The sequence below is a fragment of the Onychomys torridus genome, chromosome 5 (assembly GCF_903995425.1).
Source record: "Onychomys torridus chromosome 5, mOncTor1.1, whole genome shotgun sequence".
NCBI lineage: Eukaryota > Metazoa > Chordata > Mammalia > Rodentia > Cricetidae > Onychomys > Onychomys torridus.
The window spans coordinates 125545319-125567959 of record NC_050447.1 but is presented as its reverse complement, the minus strand read 5'-3'; the positions used below and the strand labels follow the sequence as shown (position 1 = coordinate 125567959).

Here is a 22641-nt window from a genome sequence, read left to right as displayed (position 1 = left end):
AGGACCCCTGCATTATGGAATGTCCCTTTCTTTTGGGAGGCTAGGTCTTGCTCCGACATCAGCTCTCTGAAATTAATATACCTGCTTCAGCTTTCTTTGATTAGTGCCAGTGATGTACCTTAAAAAACAACATGTCTTTAGAGCCAGCCGCCAAGTCCTGCTTATTATCCTCTCCGATGATTTTGTTTGTTTGTTTGTTTTTAGGTGCTAGGCCAAATGCAGGGCTGAGTTCACGGAGGGCAAGCAGTTCTACCAGCTGAGGCCTTTCTCCAGCCCCTCATGATCTCTTTAGGTCCCTCCAGCCTAAAGTCACTCTTGAGCTGATTGGATTATTATTATTATTATTATTATTATTATTATTTATTTTTTTTTTCCGAGACAGGGTTTCTCTGTGTAGCTTTGTGCCTTTCCTGGAACTCGCTTTGGAGACCAGGTTGGCCTCGAACTCACAAAGATCCGCCTGCCTCTGCCTCCCAAGTGCTGGTATTAAAGGCGTGCACCACCAATGCCCGGCTGATTGGATTATTATCTGTCACATCTGTGCTTCCCGTTGTCTTGTTCACTAGTGTCTTCACCCTCATGGTCTCGCATATTTAGGTTTAAGTGTGTGTCTTTTTTGGCCTCAAATAAAACCCAAATGAATTAAATCTAACAATACATAATAAGAACTGTTTACCACAACCATGTGGGATTTACTCTGGGGGTGTAGGTGTGGGTCATTATTGAAAAGCATTTAAAGTGATTCATCACACCAGCAAACAAGAAAAACTGCACTTATCCCCACACACTCAGACAAAGCATTTGACAAAATTCATTGTGATTAAAAACTCACTGTTCAAACTGCTAAAGGGCAAAGCCTGGGCACCACCAGCAGCAGACTGAGAGAATGGGGCCGTAGAAAGCCACACTTAGGTGCCATCAGTCCTTCAGCCTCACCCCCTTGGTCTGCTGTATTTAGGTATACATGTGTGTCCTTTGCTTTTCCTGTGAGCACCCAACCATCCGAGCATGTCTGTTGGCCTCCACCCCGCTGACTTACCCTGTTGGTTCAGGAGATCCGCAGGGATTCTGTTTGCCTGGTCCAGTGTGGGCTGCACTGCGATACTGCTTTATGACTAACGTGGTTTGTCTGTGCGGTGGCATCTAGGCCAGTGCCTCACACACAGCAGGCAAGCCCTCCACCCACCCGACCCTTGTTTCACGGTCCGAGGCTGGCTCCTTCCTTCTCAGCCCCACTTAGTTTTAGTCTTCTCTTGGCTCTTGCTGCATTGCTACTTTTCAGCGGGATTTAGCACCATTTTGTTCAGAATCAGTGTTGTGTTGAATAGATGGCAGGGAACTGTTTACACGTTATGGCTTATTGTGTAAAGACGTGTGTAATTTGTTTAATTTGACTTTTCTGGTTTTCAGAGTTGTAGGAAGTGTCTGCCAGTAGGATTTGCCCAGAACTTGCTAAGAGATCAGTTGGTCATCCTTCCATCCTCTCCTTTCTGGCTGTTTCTAAAAACTTGTCTTCCCCCAGACAGCTTTAAGAGCGCCTCCTCTCCACTCCTTTCCTACTAGGTTGTTTCTTATGACTGTGTTGATTCTGTCTTTGAAAGAATGCTTTTTATGGTAGTACTGTTTTTCATGTGTGTGTTTTTCTCTTAATGGCTTGTTAAGTTCTCTCTAAGTTGCCTGTTATAAAAGTTGATACAGGGCTGGACAGATGGCTCAGGGGTTAAGAGCCTTGCTGCTCTTGCAAGGAACAGGTTCTAGTCCAGGCCCTACATGGTGGCTCACAGCCTTTAGTAACTCCAGTTTCAGGGGCTCCGATATCCTTTTTATGACATCCAGTCACACATGTGCACAAATACACATGCAGGCACAACACCCATACACCTAAAGTGAGTCCCAACCAATTCCAGATCGTTGCCTTTCTCCTGCACGTCTCATGGTATGGTTCAGAAGTCTGGAGCGTGTGTGTTGTATATGTGTATTGTGACTTCCTTTGGAGCATTTGCCTAGCTGTTGATTTTATTGTGGGTGTCAAACAGGTTCTAGCAGTATTTTTCAGTGGTTGGTTGATATAATTTTTTTTAGTAATAATGATTAACTTTAAATTGGAAAATTTTTTTAAGTAAAAATATACATCTTCATGGTGAAAGAAAAAAAAGCATTATAGAAGGATGCCACATTTTCAGGCACTTTCATCAAAATGTCTTTAAACCTGTCCTGAGTTCTCACTGTGATTCACAGCCTTTCTGGTTACGTTTTGTGCATTATTATTGTTCTTATTTTGAGACAAAAATGGAACAGCAAGCCCCCTTTTGTTTCACATCAAAAGAAGTCAAACACTGTCTATACAAACTATTATTGTAGGGGGCTGGGGTGTAGCTCAGCTGTTGGAGTGTTTGCCTGGCATGCAGGAAGCCCTGGGTTCAGTCCCCATTGATGGGTAAGCAGGGAGTGGTGATGTACCTGTTACCCCCCTCTACTAGTAGTGAGGTCAAGGCCTTTCTGAGCTACATGGGAGCCAAGTTGTCTAGTTATGGCAAGCTGTATAGTTAGCTAATTCTGTCACCCTGAGCCTCATGGTGTATGATAAACCTGTATAAAACTTACTGATGGTGTGGTTTATGAATGGTATCGCTTACTGATGGTGTGGCATCTTGCTGTCTTCTCCCATGAGTTAATCCTTTCTAGAGTCACCCACAGACACCACAGGTAGATTTTGCTAATCTCTTAGGCGAGGCTCAGTCCAGCTGACAGACAAGAATAACCATCACACGTGGCCTGCACTGAGTTCCTGGGCCGTTGTCCAAACCCGTTTGTCAGTTGTAGTTGGGTGTGTTCTGTCTCCACACTGCCCCCTCTGGAGGGCTATGCTGCGGGTTTCTGCCGAGATGCCCTCTTCTCAGACCTCCGCTCACTGTAGGTTTAGAGACTGCTTGTCTTTCAGTTCTTTAGTTCTTACTAGGACCGAGTGAGGAATCCTAGTGCTGGACTGCAAAGCGGAGTTCCTGTTCTGTGCCTTGATGTTGTTACCAATGGAGTTCTTTGCTGAATTTATTTTTAGATTATTTACCGTTAATGTATAAAACACAAGCATTGCTGAATTCTTTAATTGGCTCTGTAGTTTTTTTGGTGGGTTCTGTGGAATTTCCTTCATAGATAATCATGTCCCCTATAAGTGGTCAAAGTTTTACTTTCTTCTTACTTTTACTTTCTTCTTTCCCATCTTGATGCCACTCTGCACTCACGCTGGCTCTCGCTCTCGCTCGCTCTCTCTCTCTCTCTCTCTCTCTCTCTCTCTCTCTCTCTCTCTCTCGCCAAGTTGCCTTGAGCTGAAGACGGGACTTTGATCTTGGCCTGCAAGGACGTTCTTTGACCTTTGCTGACTTCTTTACTGTGGTTGACTTCTCTTCTCTCCCTGACCGTGGGCTCACTCTCTCTGGCTTTTTTGTCCTTTCTCCTGGGCATCCTCTGCTCCGAATTCAGTCCTTGTGTTACTTTTCCTGTATGACAAAGTATCTTACAGTAATAGTGTCAATGAGGAAGGAGTTATTTTCGGCTGGTAGTTTCAGAAGGTTCATTCCTTGGTAGTGAGGGCCCATCATGCATTTGGGTAGGACATCATGGTGATAGGAATCTATATGGTGGAGGAAGCTGTTTACTTCATGGAGGACGATAAGCAGAGGGAGGGAGGGAAGATAGGAAGGGACCAGGGCAAAATACAGCTCCCAAAGACACCATACTCAGTGACCCATTTCCTCCAGCCAGAGCACCTGCCTCCTTCCTTCTGTTGCTTTCCTGTAATGCCATACTGAGACTCCCTCCATCAAGGGGCCTGTCACAGCTTCAGTCCCCTGCAAGCCTTTCTCCTCCCTGACGGTGTTTGGATGTGTGTATTTTGCTGGAGAAGGCATTTCTGACCCACAGTGAAAGTTTGTGCTTAGGGGAGAAGGTTGTATAGGACTAAAGATCTACAGTTACAGCCACTGAATTCGACGTTTTGTGGACTTAAACTACAGTTACAGCCACTGAACTTGGCGTTTTGTGGTAAATAAAGGAGTTTGCATAAGTAGCGAATTCTGTGCGTGGAATTGGTTTTGGAAAGTTAGTCTGACATCTATCTGCAGCTGGAGTGGAGAGCCTGGGTTCAGATGAAAGCTTGATAAAACAGGGAGTGAGCAAGGAGAGCGTGGGCTTTAGGAGAAGGATAATGAACTTTGTTTTATTTGGGTTGAATCCGAATTGCTTGTAGATCTGAATGGAAGTGTTGTTGGGTTAAGTGTGCAGGGCAGGGATCAGGAAGAAGCCTGGCATAGAAGTACTAAGACTGTCAGAGCAGCGAGGAGCAGCAAGCTGCCTGACGCTGGAGTAGCTGCAGAAATCAGGGCCAAGGCCTGCATGCAGCAAGGCTGTTCCCTGTGTATACCGCTTACTGGGTGATGGTGAATGAGGTGGTGATTGCCAGTCTCTACTGTGTGCCCTCCCTAGTCTTAGTAGTGATTCAAACCTGTGAGATACTGCAGATTCCTATTGTGTTGCTTTCAAAGAGAAAAGTTGAAGGGCCCATGAAACGGACACTGAAATTCTCCCCTTAAAGTGAGCTGAGGATAGTAAGTACCAATTGTTTTGATACGTTTTAACTGCCATATTAAGAAAAAAGTGCTTGCCTTGAGGAGAAAGCTATAATTGTAAAAATAAAGGACCAGCTTTGCAACACGCCTTGGTTAAGATGGCAGATTGGTCATATGCCAGGTTAGTCAGCTGTATGCTACATTCTGTTCTCTGAGTACCTCACTAACCCAAGTGTGTGTACTTTCCCTCCTTAACTAGGGATTGTGGTGCTTGGAATAAACAGAGCTTATGGGAAAAACTCACTCAGTAAAAATCTCCTCAAAACGGTGAGTGTAAGATTAAGCTGTTTGCTTCTAATATTAAAATGCATTGTTGACATGATTTTGAAAATGATTTTTTTCCTTTTCCTTCTTTCCCTTCCCTACTTTGGTTTAGTTATCAAAAGCTGTGGATGCATTAAAATCAGATAAGAAAGTTCGGACCGTTATAATCAGGAGTGAAGTCCCCGGGATATTCTGTGCTGGTAGGTAAAATAATCTTTTGTTATTGTTAAGTTTATTTTCTTCATGTGTATGTGTGGATCCATATGCCATGTGGAGGCTAGGAGAGAAGGAGGATCCCTTGGGGCTGGAGCTACAGACGTTTGATAGAAACTGTACTCCCCTGAAAGAACAGCAGGAGAGCTTAACCACTGAACCATCTTTCCAGCTTCCTGTGGGGGAATCTTACTGTCACACTGTGGGCTGCTTGCACACTTGCTTTGCAGTGGTCCATTCTCCCTAAGATGTCCTGTGGTTTGAACGATTACTAAAGAGTCCTCTTTGTGTCTCCTTTTTCCAGTTTCATGAGAAAAGAATATTCTTAGTCTGTTAGCATTGGAAAGACACTTGTGCAACATGTGGATTGTTTTAGAAGCTGGAAAAAAAATGCTTGGAGCCATTGAGATAATTATTTGTGGTAAATGAGTAATCCTTGTGAAACTTCAGTGGGAGAAACTAGGTCTCAGGTCACAGTGTTCTGCTCTGTGCATTTGATTGCTCAGAGACACTTAATGGCAACATCTGCCTCATCATGGATTCTTAGGTGCAGGCCTGAGCTCTGAAGGTTGGTGTACGCAGTGTCTCCCACCCCTGTGAGTGTGTCCACGGGTCACAGTCTTTCCACGCTAGTAGCCCGGTTGTACTTTCTGTTAGTGCCTTGTTTCCCTCGAATTAGAGATGGCTATCTTGTAGTTTACTTTGTTAGTACTTCTGAGCCATGGTGCGGAATGGATCTGTTTCCACTAGTAAACAACCCAGGTGATCATGACCACTAAGAGCTAATGTTTTCAGTAAAATATGAATGGGGTAATTCCCCTAACCATTCAAGGGAACCACCTATAGTGTTTCATTCATCGCACAATGTTTATTAATAAGAAGTGACTGCTGTGCCTGGGCCAGCTCTGAGAACAGGGGATGTTAACCGTTCTTTTGGAGGTGTGATGACTGTGGCTCATGCCCTTCAGGGTGCTCATCTTCACAAGCCTGGCTTCTTCACCCCAGACTGCTGTAGAATTTTATGGGATTTGGGCACATCCAGTGCAGATGAGTTATGTTTTGGCTTTAGTGAAGTTTTACTGCTTCCTTAAAGTGCAGCCTACCTAAAAAGGTGATGGGTTTACTGAGTGTGTAATTTGAGAAGGTGGTTACTGCCTTTACATGCAGGGAATAGTGTTCCCAGGCTGCTGTTCTCCGTCTGTCTATGAAGGTCGATGGGATGGCTGAGTCTAGGATCTTTCCCCATGATTCTTTCCTCTCCCAGAATTCCAGTCTCTGGATGCTGACTGTTCTCATAGACAACTGCATTGTGTTTACATGCAACACCCCCCACCCTCCACCCCAATCTTTCCATGTACTTTAAATCATCTCTGGATCACTTGCAATGCCTGCTAACAATGTAAGAGCTGTGAAAATAGTGGCAATGTGTCATTTAGGGAATGCACACAATGAATTCAGGTGACATTTTCCCCACAAATATTTCTGTCTTCTTGCTTAGTTGAACTGAGGTTGTGAAATTTGTGGATGCAGGAGGCTTGCAGTTCACAGGCTGTGCCTGGTTCCTAGGAATGTAGACCTAGAGTGTTAGGATTCTTAGTCTGTGACTTTTAGGACCAGCTACAGTCTGGGGTGGAGGGCTATCAGGGACTGGCCCTGAGGCCTTTGGGGGCTGCATGGTTGGGAGTGTGGAGTGCTCCAGGGCTTTTAAGGCTCACTGTCATGAATTCTAGATTAGAGATGATGACATTCCAAAGGCACAGGCTTCAGGTAAGCGTGCCATCCACTGGTACTGTCTGCTGGTCCTGACAGGCCTCCTGATTGACCCACAGTGATACTCTAGCCATCCTTGGCTTCCTCTTTGTCCTGTCCTGTCTCTGTAAGTGATGCTGTCTAGAAGAGACTTTGGTGTTCTGGTACAGTCTGCTGTTGTCCATTGCAGGCTGTGCAAACACAATATCACCCACTATTTGTCATGTTAAATCAGCCTGCTCACTTTATCCGAAATTAATCTAGAATCTGCTTTATGTATGTTCAACTTTTGCAGTTAGGGTGTTTGTTCACATTTTAATTCCTAAGTGTTCTATGTTTTGTTTTTCCTTCTGTATTCTGTTAGATACTCAGTGTTTGTACTATAGACAGTTTGGGGCAGTTTGTTTATTGTCCTAATCCACAGCTTTTCTCCAAAGGGCGTCCTTTTCATAAATGTATTTGAGATCATCCGGAAGCTCTGTTTGTGTGAAATACAGTTCTAGGTCACAAAAGAAACCTAATTAAGAGAATGTATGAGCTATTATAATTGTAAAGTCTTAATTTTGGTCAGCTGTGTGTGTTAGTTATTCAACATGCATCTTTTGTTTTTTTTGAGACAGGGTTTCTCTGTGTAGCATTGTGCCTTTCCTGGAACTCACTTTGGAGATCAGGCTGGCCTCGAACTCACAGAGATCCGTCTGCCTCTGCCTCCTGAGTGCTGGATTAAAGGTGTGTGCCACCACCGCCTGGCTCAGCATGCATCTTGAACCCCACCGAATCCTTAGTTACCTATTCTAGAGTACTAGAGAGACAAAATCTGGGAGTTCTGCCCATCTGCACCGGCTCTGAGAGCTCTGAATGTCCGGGACTCATCTTCTCTTCCTGTCCACCTGTGTGCTGCTGTGTGCTGCTGGTGCATCCTTCACTTCCGAAGACTTAGAGCCTCTGGGGTGGTCTTGCTTCAGGTTTCTGGAGCACATGAAGCTTTCTTTGAAAATCCTGTTTTGTGGTCTTAGGACAGAATTTGAAATGGGACTCCGCATGTATTTGCCCTAGCTTACTCCTCTGACTGTGCATTCATTCACAGTGTGTTTTTAGGGGCTGTTGGCTTGTGTCTCAGACCGTGCTGCTGTTCACTGACAATGTTTCTAGTTATAGACATTTGTTTATTTTTCCTTCCTTTTCTCCTAAAATGCTGTGAAAACAGGTAGTTATTACATGTCTTATGAAAAAGATTCCTACATAATACTAGTGCTGGGACTGGGTGGTCTTGGCTTCTCTTTAAATCTCTGCTGTAGAGTTGAAACTATTTTACTTACATTTCAAATCAAAATTTAAAAAGCAGATTCTAGATCAAAATATATGAAAAAATACACAAAGAGAGGTCTTACTCCTTCCTCCAATAGACATTTTACCATTTTTACTTCTTTGGTTGTGTTATTCAGATCTTAGATAGTCTTTTAATAAAAATCCCAGAGTCAGATATCAGGGTGAAAGCTGAAAGATCAGAGAAGCAGATCAGCCAGCCACTAGTTCTTACCTCTGTGAAATCCTCAGCCTAAAGAGAGTGAGTTCCTGTTTCCTTACACCTAATATACTTTTCTCTGCCCTGCCATATTACTTCCTGGAATTACAGGTGTATGTGCTTCCCAAGCAAAGGCATGAGATCTCAAGTGCTGACACTAAAGGTGTGTGCCATCACTGCCTGCCCTCTGTCTAATCTAGTGGCTGGCTCTGTCTTCTGATCCTCAGGCAGGTTTATTAGGGTGCACAGTATATCACCACATTGTTGTGTTACTGTACTAACGCATACAAATGTCCAAGTGTATCACCGTGCCAGTTAGAATGTTAAGCAGGTGCTTGGAGTGAAGGCTATGCCGCAGTGTGGGGTGCTGACAGCAGAGAGAGGGTGCATGCAGATGTCCCCAGTGTTCCTCCAGCTGTGTGGACTGTTTACAACTCAGACCTTGGCTGGGGGAGATACTTTATCTTGAAACTTCCTGAAATGGCAAATTCATTTCATGGTATTAAGCGTATCTTTGAAGGAAGTTACTCTAAAGAAAGCACAGCGTGTATTAGTGTTCTGTTTTGATAACTTAAATTGTGGTGGTAACTAAGGTCCTGAGTTATTGTTAAAACCATCGAAAGCAAAGGTAGGGGCTGAAACAAGGCTTTCCAGAAAGTTCAGTCAGCTGTGAGGCAAAGGGCTGGCTCAGAGTGGTGCTGGGGAGTTCCTTGACTGGCACTTCTGGGCTGTGGATGGAACTCAGGACTTTTCCCAGGCTCAGGAGGTGCTGTACCCCAGTGCTGTCCTGTCTGAGACCTTAGTGGTTTTCCTTACCTTGACTTCTAAGACCTCAAGGGAGCAAAGCACCCCTAAGTTCTCTGGAGTCCGCGTGCTTACCGTCTCCATAGCTTTGCAGACCAGGAGGCACAGTGCAGGTTTCCTTGTAGGTTAGAGCCAAGCTTCTGGGCTCATGGCTAGCCTCTTTGGAGCATCACAGGGAGATTTGAGTGTGTGTGTGTGTGTGTGTGTGTGTGTGTGTGTGTGTGTGTGAGTGTGTGTGTGTGTGTTGAATCAGCCAGCATGGCCTTGTCGCCTTCCAGTGCTTTATAGGAATTGTATATTTGATTTTAAAGTTCATCTCCTCCCCCCATTGCACATGCATACATGCTCTAAAGTCTGTTATTTCTAGATGTTTGAGATCTTCTCAGTTTTTAGTAATATCACCTTCAATGAAATTATGGAAAAGTCCTTTAGGCCAGGCTGCATAACACATGGAAGCTCCCAGAAGCTGGTCCCTGTGGTCAGCTGTTTGTCCTTGTGCCTCTCTTCTAACACCAAGTACTAAATACCCGGAGCTGTTTTTCCATACTGTTCTAAAATGAAAACTTAGCCAGCTTCACTTTTGCCCCACTGCAGTTTCTGAACAGACGACACTAAGTTCTTGGTAGCGATTCCTCTGTGCAGCAGTCTAAATTGAGTGTTTCACTGAATTATACCAGTGTGGGTATTTTCCCCCAAAAGTAAAGGTCGTTTTGCTTCTGCTTTTGAATTCTAGTAAATTGTGTTATGACTAGGACTCTTCACTAAAACCGTCAGCACACGTTGTTAAATGCTGTGTGTTCAGATGTCATGACGGGAATAGAATGTGGGAGTCTCTGCCTGATGAAGAAATCTGTTTAAACGGTTGCCTCAGTCTTAAGCTGTTGCGCTGGTGTGGTACATAGTCAGTTCTGTAGGAGGGAAGGGGTAGGGGGTTAATGTGCTGTTTTCTGTTGCATGCGATTTTTTACATAAAACATTGCTAAATATTTCACTGAGGATATGAATTCCTTGTAATGACATTTACCACTTTTAAGTGTATAATTGATGTTTTAACAGATGTTTAGGCCCTGATGTTACAATGATGTACTGAGTGTGTTCATTTGCATAGCTGTGTTTTCCTTACAGTGACCTCCTTAAAAGGCTACTTTGCCTCCTCAGACAAAGGTGTTTGGAACATTGCAGGGAAAGTGTAGACCATTGCCTGGCCTGTTTGCCTGTGTGTGTTTCCCTGTTGAACATTGCTTCCTGAGCTGCGGGTTTTCTGCTCATGATAGTTGTCTGAGGTTTTCACTCTTCAGTTTTATGTGGACATTTTCATCAGTCACTGGAATGAATAACTGAGATGATAAACTCTGAAAGAAGAAAGGTCATTTTGGTTCAGAGTTTTGGAGGTTTCAGTTCCCTGCTTGGGGGCCCTCGTTTGGACCAGTGGCGGCTCAGCACCTCATGGCAGGGATGATGTGGAACATCTTGGAGGGGCGTTCATATTTAAACTACAGTGGTTTCTGGGACATTCACAGCCAAGTCTCTGTCAGTGTATGGTGTTAGTCTGTTGGGTAAGCTCAGGAGGGGAGTTACCAGGTCTTAGATAACTGTGCCAACCATGTACAAGGTTCTGAGATGCCAGGTCACAAACAAAACAGGACTCTCAAACTGAGAAGCTGTGTGCGTGTGCGCGTGCACACACGCATGTGTATGTAAGAGAGAGAGAGAGGAGGAGGCAAAGTGTCTGGTCTTTTGCTTGATTCTGCTATGCGTCCTGCAGCGTGTGCTGTACTGGCGGATGGCTTAGTCTGCATTTCTCTCGAGTCTGAGCATCTTGTCTTGTGCTGGTTTCTCTTAGGTTTTTTCTCTGTCCCTCCCTTCCATCAGCACTTCCTCTTTCTTCTCATTATTGTCTTCTTCTGCCCTCCCCCCCCCCCCCCCACTTCCTTCCCTCCTCCTCATTCACCTTGATAGGCGCAGTCTCCTTGTGTAGCTCAGGCTAGCCTTGAACTCATGATTTTCCTGCCTCAGCTTTCTGAGTGTTTGGATTGTTGGAGTGTGCCACCATCCTTGGCCTTCACATTTTTATAGAATCCATCCTTACTGAGTTGAAGTTCCTTCTTTATATTGAAACAACTATCTGTTCTTATCTAGCATGCTTTATGAATGTTTTTCCCACTCAGTGGCTTGCCTTTTCTTTCTTTCTTTCTTTTTTTTTTAACAGTTTGTTTCCGCTGAGGGTTGACATGAAGCATCATTTTCCGATTTGCACCTTTCTAGTGGCTGCTTCAGAGTCATGGCTCCTTCCTCCTGATTCTAGTGCTTTTCCTTTGGGCATAGGGTGTATTCTGAGTTAGGTATGTGTGCATACGTGAAGTAGGGGTTGAATGTTAGGGTACACTAAAATCATATGTAGTTTAGCTTTGGTTCTCAGCATAGAGCTCCTTGAGACCATGAACACTGTGGAATAATGAAAGTGCCTGTGTTTGGTCAACAGGTGGCCCTGGCAGGGTCTCTAAATGGATTAGAGGGCTTGATGGGTAGGTACCCTTGCCTTCATCTCCTAGCAAGTGGGTAGGGGCTGGGGGTTGAGTTTAGTCTTTGTGGGCACTTATGAAAGGGACCTGCCTCAAAAGACTCTTCCCCTGGGGCTCATTCATACTGTGAGGATCTGCCCAGCAGTGATGGATCTGCCCCCCTCCTGGAACATCCCCTCTACCCTTCATCCCTCACCCCTTACTCCCCACCCCTCACCCCCAACCCCGGCCTATGTCGATCTGTGAAGTGCACCTTGATTGTAATAGAGTTGGCCGTTGCCTGAGTTCCTTGAGTTGTTTTAGTGGATGAGTTTGGGCAGGGCTTTGAGGGAAAACCCACATTTACATCCTGGTTGGTCAGAAGTATGAATTGCCCTTAGGATTTGTCTTGGGATTGGTATTTGAAGAGAAGACAGTCTTGGGTAGACACCTGTGTGTGCTAACTTTGGGAGCTCGTGCCAGAGTTTAATTGAATTGTTGGATACTGGCTTGGCCCAGAGAACTGGAGAATTGGAGATTCATGTGATCAACATAACCACCAACTTGATTGGAAAGGACGGCTTTGAGTAACAAAGGGCACCATAGCTCCAGAGTTCAAAGTTTGGGGCTATGTACCAGAAACCTGTAATTGGGAAGGGACCCAACTTTTATCATTCCACAGGCTTTTATTTATCTAGCAGCCATTTGTTGGCGATGACTTTTTCTCCCCGTTGAATTATTGAGAGACTTTACTAAAACCATCAGATGCTGTATGTATTTGAGTCATCTTCAGGTTCTCTGTGCTGCTACATTAATGAACATGGGCTTATACAGCAGTATACTGTCTCGGTTACTGTGTTAGATTTTGCACATTGTATTAGTTTATTTTCTGTTGCTGTTAGAAAACACCTGAGAGTGTATCATTTGTAAGGAAAAGAAGTTTCTTTAGTTTCGAAAGTTAAAGTTCTGGCAGCACCATCAGGTGTGATCCCTGGTGAGGGTTCCCGTGCTGTATCACCTCCTGGTGGATGGTATTAGAGTGGTGTGGTGTGATCTCTGGTGAGGTTTCCCCTGCTGTATCACCTCCTGGTGGATGGTATTAGAGTGATCAGGTGTGATCTCTGATGAGGGTTCCCCATCTGTATCACCTCCTGGTGGACAGTATTAAAGTAGCTCAAGCACGTATGTGTAGTAGGAATTTTAAAGAGTCTTATTAATAAAAACAAACCCAGTGCCAGTTATTGGGGTGAATGCTGGAAGATCAGAGAAGCAGAACAAGCCACAGCTTCCTCACCTCACCGATTCCTCAGGTGATCCTGTTTCCTTAGTCTGGAAGCCTCTGAGTCCTCGTATCCAAATGGATCTCAGCTGAACTGCTGCTCAAAAGCCTAAAAGCTTAACCAGCCAAATGCTGTTAGTTTCTAGTCTTCACGTCTTATATACCTTTCTGCTTTCTGACATCACTCCCTGGGATTAAAGGTGTGTGTCACCATGCCTGGCTGTTTCCAATGTGGCCATTAACACACATAGATCCAGGTAGATTTCTGCCTCTGGAATGCTAGGATTAAAGGTGTGTGCTACCACTGCCTAACCTCTATGTTTAATATTGTGGCTGTTCTGTCTCTGACCCCAGATAAGTTTATTAGAGTGTACAATATTTCAGGGAACACAATACCACCACACATATGAGTGACAGGAAACCAGAGAGCTAGTGGGAACCACCAAGCTTGCTGTTTTATACCACCTACTTTCTTGGAAACTAACTGGTTCCATGAGAACTGTTTGTCCTTATAGGTGGCACTCCTGTAACCCCAGTGACCTGTACCTTCTAGGCTCCTCTCACAAATGCCTGGCACCTCTAAGCACCACCACATGGGGACACAGCTCCCCAGATATGAGCCCTGGGAGGGGTCAAAACTCTAAATCAGAGCGGCTATTTGCTTGAATTTATTTTCACGCATTTTGTGTTTGATGCTGTCGTAGGTGGTGTTCCTTTTTAATTTCACTTCTAATTTTTTATTCCTAGCACATGGCTGTCCACACAGCTGGTTCCCTTGATATCCATGTGACACTCATGTTTTAGATTTAGGAGCCTTTAGTTGGAGAAAGCTCATCTGTTCGTTCATTGTAGATAGTCATAGTATCTTAGAGTAAGCTGTTTTCCTGCCTCTTTGCCTTTCATCCTGCCTTTTCAGGGTGGATTTTGGAACAGGTTGAGTCAACATGGTGAGGCCTGTCCTGGTCCTGTACTTCTGTGGAAGGCATTGGGTCAGCACTGGCCGGCTTGCCACCTAAGATGTAAAGAGATTTTTTTCTTGACCTCTGTTTCCTAGAGATCAAAGACAAAAACAACCAAAAACACCTCACGAGCATGAATTGAATTTTGCCAGACCCTTTAAGACAGTTGTGTTTTTGTTCATTCTGCTGGTTGATGTTATATTAGTGATTGATTGTCAAATATTAAACAACTTGGTATCCCTGGAATGAGCCTCTTGGTCATAGTGTATTTTTTTTTGCACTGGGCAGCGCATAGTCTCTGGTTTGCTGAAGTGTAGTGAGGAAGACTGCAGTTAGCTTATCAGGACAGCTACTCCCCCGAATGTCAGGGTCATGTTGGGCTCCGGCTTTCTGGAGCTGTACAAAAAGAATCTGTAGTACTTCTTACCTGATTGGTAATTTACCAAGGAAGCTGCCTGGCTTCAGGTTTCCATAGTGGGAAGGTTTTAACTGTGAATTAATGCCATTAGCAGACAAAGTGCTATTCCAGTTACTTGTTTCTTTTGGGAGAGCTTGGTTGGTCTCTCTCTCTCTCTCTCTCTCTCTCTCTCTCTCTCTCTCTCTCTCTCTCTCTCTGTGTGTGTGTGTGTGTGTGCGTTTTAGGACATTGTTTTGTCAAAGTTTTCAAATCTATTAGTATCATGCTGCTCCCAGCCCTCTGTGTGTGTTTAAGGTCTGCGGAGTCTGTAACTATTCCCTGTTTGTATTTAATTTAGCACAAGACAGGACCTGTAGCACAGGCTGGCCTCAGCCCCACAGCCGGCCATGCTTCCTTCAAGGCTGGAGGGCTGGAGGCGTCACCACTGCATTCTGCCCTTTTCTCTTTCTGCTTGTTGGGTGGTTTGTTTGTTTGTTTGTTTTTAAGGCAGCATCTTCAACTGTGAACTGTCTGGCTTTGATTTTCCATCCTCCTGCCTCAGCCTCCCAAGTGCTGAGACTACAGACATGCACCGCATGCCTACCTTTTTTTTTTTCAATCTTGATAAATTTTGTCCTTTTTCCTTTCCTATTGACAAAATAATCATTATACCTATCCTTTTTTTATAAAAAATTTTTATAATGTGTATGGGTGTTTTGCCTGTATGAGAGTGTGGGATCCCTGGAACTGGAGTTACAGACAGGCTTGAGCTGCCATGTGGGTGCTGGGAGTTGAACCCGAGACCTCTGGAAGAGCGGCCAGTGCTCTTAACTGTTGAGCCAACTCTCCAGCCCCTACCTTTCTTTTTAAAAGCTGGTTTCGTTGCTTTGTTTTTTCTTTTCTGTTCTGTTGGTTTATTTCTCTGTGTGCTCTGGACTTAATCTTTCATTTCTCTTAAGGTAGAAGGTCAGCTCTTGCATTTGAGGCCTTTTATCACGTGACCTTTCACTGTTAATGTGCCTTTCCTCTCTTCCTTTGAACATGCCAGGATTCCATTAGCTCAGGACTTCTGTCAGTTCCAAGAAAGTAATTGATTGGCTGTCATTAACTTCTAACTCGGTTTCCATTTTCAGCAAACCTACTGAAATACTGTCCTAGATTTTGTACATACCGTTTTCTTAAGATACAGAGTCTGCAAAAAAATGGAGGCAGGGGAACTTCAACAACAAGAAATGGTGCTGGCAGCCAGAGGTCAAGAGTCATACAAGGAGGGGTTCACAGAAAGCCAGGTCTGAGAAACTGAGAGGGACATGGACGTTTAGCTTATCTACCGTGGTGCCTCCAGAGTTGCAGGCCTGCCAGCCCACTTAGAGATACTGGGGGTGCCTCACCTAGCAATAATGGTGGATGCATCTTGTTTGTGGTCCTTTCCTAGCAACAGCAGGGCAACTGACACCAGGAGTTTTAGGTTTCATCTGCTCTTGCCTTTCTCCTCCATCACCACCACCCCACGACTCCTCTTCTCTGCCAGGCAAAGCTCAATTTCTCCCTGGGCTTGGTGCACATGGTGCTTGGAAAATGCTTGCCTCAGATCTGATGTCCTACTCACCTATGTGCCCATTTTCCTTCTTTAAAAGTTTACTGATGCTGTAGAATTGGCTCAGAAGTTAAGAGCACTCACTACAGTTGTAGAGGACCTGAGTTTGGTTCCTAGCACCCACATCAGCCTGTAACTCCTGTGGCATGCACTTAACCTCACATGCACATACCTGCATGCTCGCGCGCGCGCGCGTGCGCGCGCGCGCGCACACACACACACACACACACACACACACACACACACACACCTGAAAATAATCAAAGTAAGTCCATCTTGCGGTTGGAGGCAGGGGCTCTCAGTGAAGCTGGAGCTCATTCATCTGAGCCGGTTGGGCACTAAGCTTCACAGGGCTTCCTCCTGGTGCCCTCCCCATTATGGAAGTGTGCTTCCAGCTCAGATCCTGGCGCTTGAGAGACAACCACCTTCCCACTCCATACCTTTCTGTTTGACAGTAGCTTGTTTGTGACGCGTTGAGTGTAGTACAGAGTTTCCAGCTCTGAAACACAGCCCTAACTAGCTGTTTTGAAAGGTGTGGAGGTCATTTTCCCTCCAGTGCGGTTCAGATTTAGGTTTCCTATTTCACTTTACTTTGAATATATAAATATTAACATGGTTTCAGAAGTTAGAACTGCATCTTAGAAATGTCTGTATTCTCACTGCGGCATCTTTACATTTTTGTTTTTCATGACAGGGTTTCTCTGTGTAGTCCTGCCTGTCCTGGAACTCACCCTGTAGACCAGGCTGGCCTTGAACTCATATCCTCCTACCTCTGCCTCCCAAGTGTTGGGATTAAAGGCAAGAGCCACTGTAGAGAGCTGCGTGTAGCCGCACCCTAAAGATGGCTCTGGCTTCTTTATGGTAAACAGCTCCTTATTTGGCTGTGGCTGGATTCGTGTGCTGCTGGCATATGCGTGAACCTGTGGACAGTGCCCGCGTGGCTGCTTGGGGTTGGCAGCCCAGCCCTACTTAGGTGCTGGGAGAGGCTTGCCCCAGGAGAGAGAGACACAATGCAATTAATCAAAGGTCTGATTAAACTGTGATAAGAAGGATCCTGGTGTGCGTCTTCCTTGCTGGTCGAGGCGGGCGTGACAAGCCACCACCACCAGGCTTGCATGTTTATTTTTGTAGGTTAATAGTACATTCTAGAAATCATTCCATGTTTAGTTCCCAGAACTGTGAATATGACCTCTGTAAAAAGCAGGGGAGTGGGACTCCTTCCAGGAAGCCCTAGTCTGTGTCCCTGTGAGTGGGGTCATTCATCCTGAAGTAGGACAGCAAGGCTTGGGTGCCTGGTGGAAGCAGAAGTTGAGAACTTGGCCACTTTGAGGAAAACCAAAGTGCTGTTCATCAGAGCCTTGACTTCTGGTAGAATCCTGCACCACAACTGTCCTTTGCTTCAGCTGGGGCCCGCCTCAAGATTTTGTTAGGCTTTTTTTTTTTTTTTTTTTTTTTTTTTTTAAAGACAGGGTTTCTCTGTGTAGTTTTTGGTGCCTGTCCTGGATCTTGCTCTGTAGTCCAGTAGTCCAGGCTGGCTTCGAACTCAGAGATCCGCCTGGCTCTGCTTTCCGAGTGCTGGGATTAAAAGTGTGCACCACTGATGCCCGTCTGTTAGGCAGTTTTTTAAAGATGGAAACTTTCTTTATGTTTAATTAGGGTCCAAGGAGTGTATGTCCTGGAAGAGATTCAGAAAGCGCATTCACAACAAGTGTTGCTGGGGACTTGGGAGGCACCAGGCCCTGCACCAGAGGGTCCTTGAGAGCCTTGCTCCTCAGCTTCACCTACTTGCTCTTTGTCTCACTTCACACTGTCTAGAAATTTCCTGTAATAACTAGCCTAGTGCAGCAGGCTTTCTTGGACCGCTAGCCCCCAAATCATGACACAGAGACTTATTATTATGAATACTTAGCCTTAACTTAGGCTTGTTTCTAGCTAGCTTTTTTTCTTTTTTTTTTTTAAACTTAACCCATTTCTATTAATCTATGTGCTGTCCCGAGCGAGACACGTTTACCTCATCTATGCACTGTCCATCCTGCTTTCCTACTTCTTCCATGGCTGGCTGGCTGGCTGGCTGGCTGGCTGGCTGGCTCCCTTTTTCTCTCTGCCCCCGAACCCTGCTATCCTTCCTCTGCCTAGTTATTGGCTGTTCAGCTTTTTATTAAATCAGTCATGTGCCTTAGGCAGGCCAGGTAAAAAGCAACACATCTTTACATAGTTAAACAATTATTCTGCAACATAAACAAATGCAACATACCTTTACTTAGTTAAACAAATATTCTATTTCATGGCAGCCTATTCCTTAGGGCCCCTACTGATCAAGGTCACCCCCCCCCCTTTTTTAGATATTACAAGTGTTTATGTAGCAAAAATTTCATAGAAAATGTATATGACTTACTGTGTCCTTCACTGAAATTTCCCTGACTTCTCAGTAGGTTATAGGGTTGAGCATGCTCTTTCTGAGTTGCCCCTTGTGTACAAAGGAAGTCAGTCTGGATCTGTGCTTTATTGCTCCAGGGAGGGAGAAAAGCCTGTGAGTTACTGAGGGAGGCATATAGAAGAATGACATTAGACATTTCATTGGGATCCTTAATCTGGTGATTTCCAATCCTCCACTTTCAGCATCAGCTTCTATAGGTTGTTCAGTATTGACATGGACTGTCAGATATTTCTTGATGGCTGTGATTATTTCCCCCAGCAGTCAGTTGAATGATCCTGCTGTAATGTAACTCCTTCCTGCTTACTGTGGAATATTTTTCTCAGCATGAGTCAAATTGAAAGTAAACCCTGCCCCATTCTAGCAAGAAATGGTTTCCATCCAAGGCTGTATGAAATAGTGAGAGATGGGAAGATGAAATAATGGGAAGAAGGGGTGGTCCTGAACAAGATACATTTACAATACAATGCTTCATTTAGTGTTTTATAGTTACTAGGTTTGTAGTTTATATATGATGTGGTCAGCTGTATTAATAGTTTTGCTAATGAAATTCAATCAGAAAGAGATCTCCTTAAGGCTACAGGGAACTTAATAACACTTTGGTACATGTTTATTGGTAAAAATTGTGATGGGTTATGAGTAAAGGTTTCCAATTGGGGAGCCCGATTGTATCAGCGCAGTTTAAAGCAGCTGTGGTGACTGTGGGGACTCGGGCTGCTGTGGATGCCACTGTGCTGGCTCTGGGGGCCTTTCTACATTGTCTTGTCTTGGCAGGGGGAATGCTTCTCTGCCAGGATGGCTTCATTCTGTAGTGCTGAGGGCACTGCTCTCCAGTCCCTGGGCTAGCTGCCTGTGAGTGAGGGCAGGCTCTGAGCAGAGAGGGCTGTGCCTCACCTTTGCACGTGCTTGGAGACAGTGGGAGCCACACTGCAGCACGACTCCACTGTCTGTTGCTGTTCTTCTCTTGCTCTCTGTTTCCTGACACAGGTGGGTGATCATTGTATCAGTTATTGAGAGCAGGCTCTTAAAAGTCTGCCTGACATGTCTCCCTCGTACTATGTGAATCAACAACTTTGAGTTCTTTGGATGTCTTAAAATGTGTGTGTGTGTGTGCGCGCGCGCACACGCGCGTGTGTGAAAACCAACATGCATGAACCACAGCATGCTTGTGGAGGTCAGAGGTCGGTTCTCTCCTTCCACTTGGGATCTAGGATTGAACTTGGGGTCATCAGGCTTGCCCAGCAAGTGCTTTCACCCACAAACTAGTAGATAATCTTACTTGCCACAGAACAGTGGCCTCCGGCTTGGTGTGCTTTCACCCTTTACTTCAGTCGTTCTTTGTCCTCTGTGTTTTTAAGGTGCCACCTTGAAAGCAGTATAAAATAAGATTGGGCATTCGCGGAAGCTGGAGGTGAAGTTTTCTGTGGATTGATGGAGACACTGTGACATACTGGCGAGACAGTATAAGCTTCAGGACTTAGTTATGACAGCAGTAGCAAGGTTTGAAAAGATGAGCCCTTTGGGAACCCTCCCCACTGTGGGTAAATGCTGTAAAGGGAACCCTGCAGGCAGGCCTCAGTGACGGAGGGAAACTCCCTCCACTGTGCCTTTAAGAAAGGAAGCAGACTCCCGGTGTCACTGCAAGCTGGAGGCCAGCCTGGTCTACACAGTGAGCTACACTCTAAGACCCTGTCTCTAAAAAACTGTGACCATGAGCAGCTGCCACTTTGAGGAGCTCACACCCTAGGTGTCAGCAAGGTCCCAGGTGGGTATGAGCGGTCATCACCTAAGTAAGGTAGGTGCAGTGGGACGCCCTGGGTCCTGGAGCCCTGGCTGGGGCAGCGATGGAACAAGGAAAGGACAGACACACTAAGGGAAAGCTAATGTCAGCTGGGGTCCCAGGAGGAGGCTTAGCTGTGTAGGTAGGAGGTCTCTGAAGAGGAGCAGTCTCAGGTGTAAGTACCCAGGAGGAAGAAGCTGCAGTCACTAGTCTTTGCTGAATTGCCAGTTGTTGCCATTTCTCATGAGCCTTGTTCTTATGGGTAACAGAATGGCCATGGAGTCCAACATGGCCACACCCATTTCAACCCAGTTCAACAGAATTTCACTTACTCAGGGCTTCCTCCGCTCTCTACAGTGAGACATGATGTCTTTGTTTTCTCAGTAAACCTTTGCAGAGTTGAATGTAGCTTTTATATACACTGGGAAATTAAAAACATCCACGCAGTCTGCTCTGCGTGTCAGTCAATCCACTACAGTGGTCTGGCAAAGAACCACAGTATTGCTGAGGTAGAGTGGTGGTTGTTGTCTTAGCCAGCTTCTGTCACTGACGGATCTTGGAGGTAGTCGTTCATGAAGAGAGAGGGTGCTTCTGGCCCAGAACCGTGGAAGTTTTCCATCCGTAACTGGTTGGCTCAGTTGGGTTGAGTGGATGGGCAGGCAGCGGGAGCATGTGGGCAAAGCAGTTACTTCTCAGTCAGGAAGGAGAAGGCTTCCTTCACGGGTATCGTCCCAGTGGCTTAAACACTTCCTGGGAGATCCCTATAGCGCCATCCTGGGGATGAAGCCTTATCAGTGTATATCTTTGGAAAACTCCACAAGAGTGAGTGGATGTGAATTGTCTTAACTCCCTAAACCACAGCTGTTAGGTAATGTCCATATTAGTGAACTAGATTTAATAACCCACGCTGAAGTATTGATGTACTTCAGAACATCATGCCATGCCTGATGATACATATGTATAATTTTACCACCTAAAGCTACAAACAAAAATTCAAGTTAGGGATATAAAGCATGCATAGTGGGTATGTGGGGTTGGTGGCTCCATCTGTAACAGTATTCTGTTAGGATGGGTGTGTGCTGCTGTCAGGACTACCTGAACTGTCGTAGTGCTTAGGGTTGGTCTTGAATCATTTTTGGATGCTTGAGACATCTTCATAATTATTTTTTCCATGAAGAATTACAAAGTAACAAGGAAGGAAGATGTTACTGAGGTCTAAAGATGGTTAAAGTGACTCACACACTTGCTGAAGGCGGAGTGGGTGACCCAGTTCAAATGGGAGGTGTTCCTGGCTCCTGTTGCTGCTTTGTGAGTCCAGTTGATGGAGCTGCTCATCTCCAGCTTTGTTCTGCAGCTTCCTCAGCCTTCCCAGAACTGAAGAGAGTGGGGCGGGCTGAGGTTTGTGACTGGGCCAGAGGGAATGCTGTGGCTGCTTTGATCTTATATCCAGACCACTAGAACTTTCTCTGTTATGTGCAGTAAGGCGTTTTGCTGTTTGGAGTCACTAGTAACTTCTCCTTTGCTCTGGCAGCTTGGGCTAACTGATGCAGAGGCCAGCTCTCCATCTGTCTGGCGTACACTGTAGGTTTCCCACTAACCTTAGTGATTTCTGGTCTTCTAAAAGTATTTATTTTTATTTTATGAGTGTTTTACCTGTATGTGTGAGAGTAAGCATGCCTGCTAACCACAGAGGCCAGAGTATGTCATTGAATTCCCTGGAACTGGAGTTGTAGGTGGTTGTGAGCCAGCATGTAAGTACCAAGTCTGGGCCCTCTGAAGGGCAGTAAGTGCTCCTAACTGCTGAGCCATCTCTCCAGCCTGGCTTTTGTTTTGAAATTGAGAGGTTTGTGCCTTATCTCTTCACTAGGACATTTAGAGGCTCCTGTAGAGCTATTAATTAGCCTTATTTTAAAATTGTATCTAGATGAGTTCTCTATTTTACCTGAGCATGATTCATGGTACCACAAAACGGCTATAATGGAAACATCAAAGCTCACTTTTAAATGTAATTTAGTGTGTGTGTGTGTGCTGCACAAGGGTAAGGACTTAAGTTTGGATCCTTAGTGCTCTTGGAAAAAATCTAAGTGTGAGGATGCTTGTGCAGTCGTAGTCCTGGGGATGTGGAGACAGGAGGATCCCAAGAGCTTGTCTGCACTTATGCTCGTAATTGTTTTTATTTTAAGTCCCTTTTATAAGAGTGTGTCCTAGGTCTATGAACCATCTGCTAGTGCTGGTCAGGGCCATCCTTGTGCTGCACTGCATAGTATTGCCTGTGGTTTCCATTGTCTGTCCTGAGATTTCAGTGGCATGTGACCCTGAGAACCGGTGGATTGTGAGGCCTGTCTTGAACTGATTGCAATTCTCCTCCCATGGGAAGGTGTGTGTGTGCAGCTCCCCTGGGTACTATGCATAGTTGTAGTCTACAGTGAATTAAGGAGAGAGTGAGCAGCCATGTCAATGCTGGGTACTTAGTTTGTTCAGTGGGACAGCTTTTGGTGAAACCCTGTCTGTTGA

The 22641-nt window shown here is 45.2% G+C and overlaps 1 protein-coding gene across 1 annotated transcript in view; it reads left to right on the top strand.

Annotated features, from left to right (window-relative positions):
• The window catches only part of Auh (AU RNA binding methylglutaconyl-CoA hydratase), a 105093-nt gene that overhangs the window by 5705 nt on the left and 76747 nt on the right, over window positions 1-22641 (top strand). Inside the window, exons 2-3 of the mRNA XM_036189069.1 lie at window positions 4825-4892; window positions 5002-5089. Coding sequence (XP_036044962.1) covers window positions 4825-4892; window positions 5002-5089 — 156 coding nt within the window. The remainder of the gene's footprint in view (window positions 1-4824; window positions 4893-5001; window positions 5090-22641) is intronic.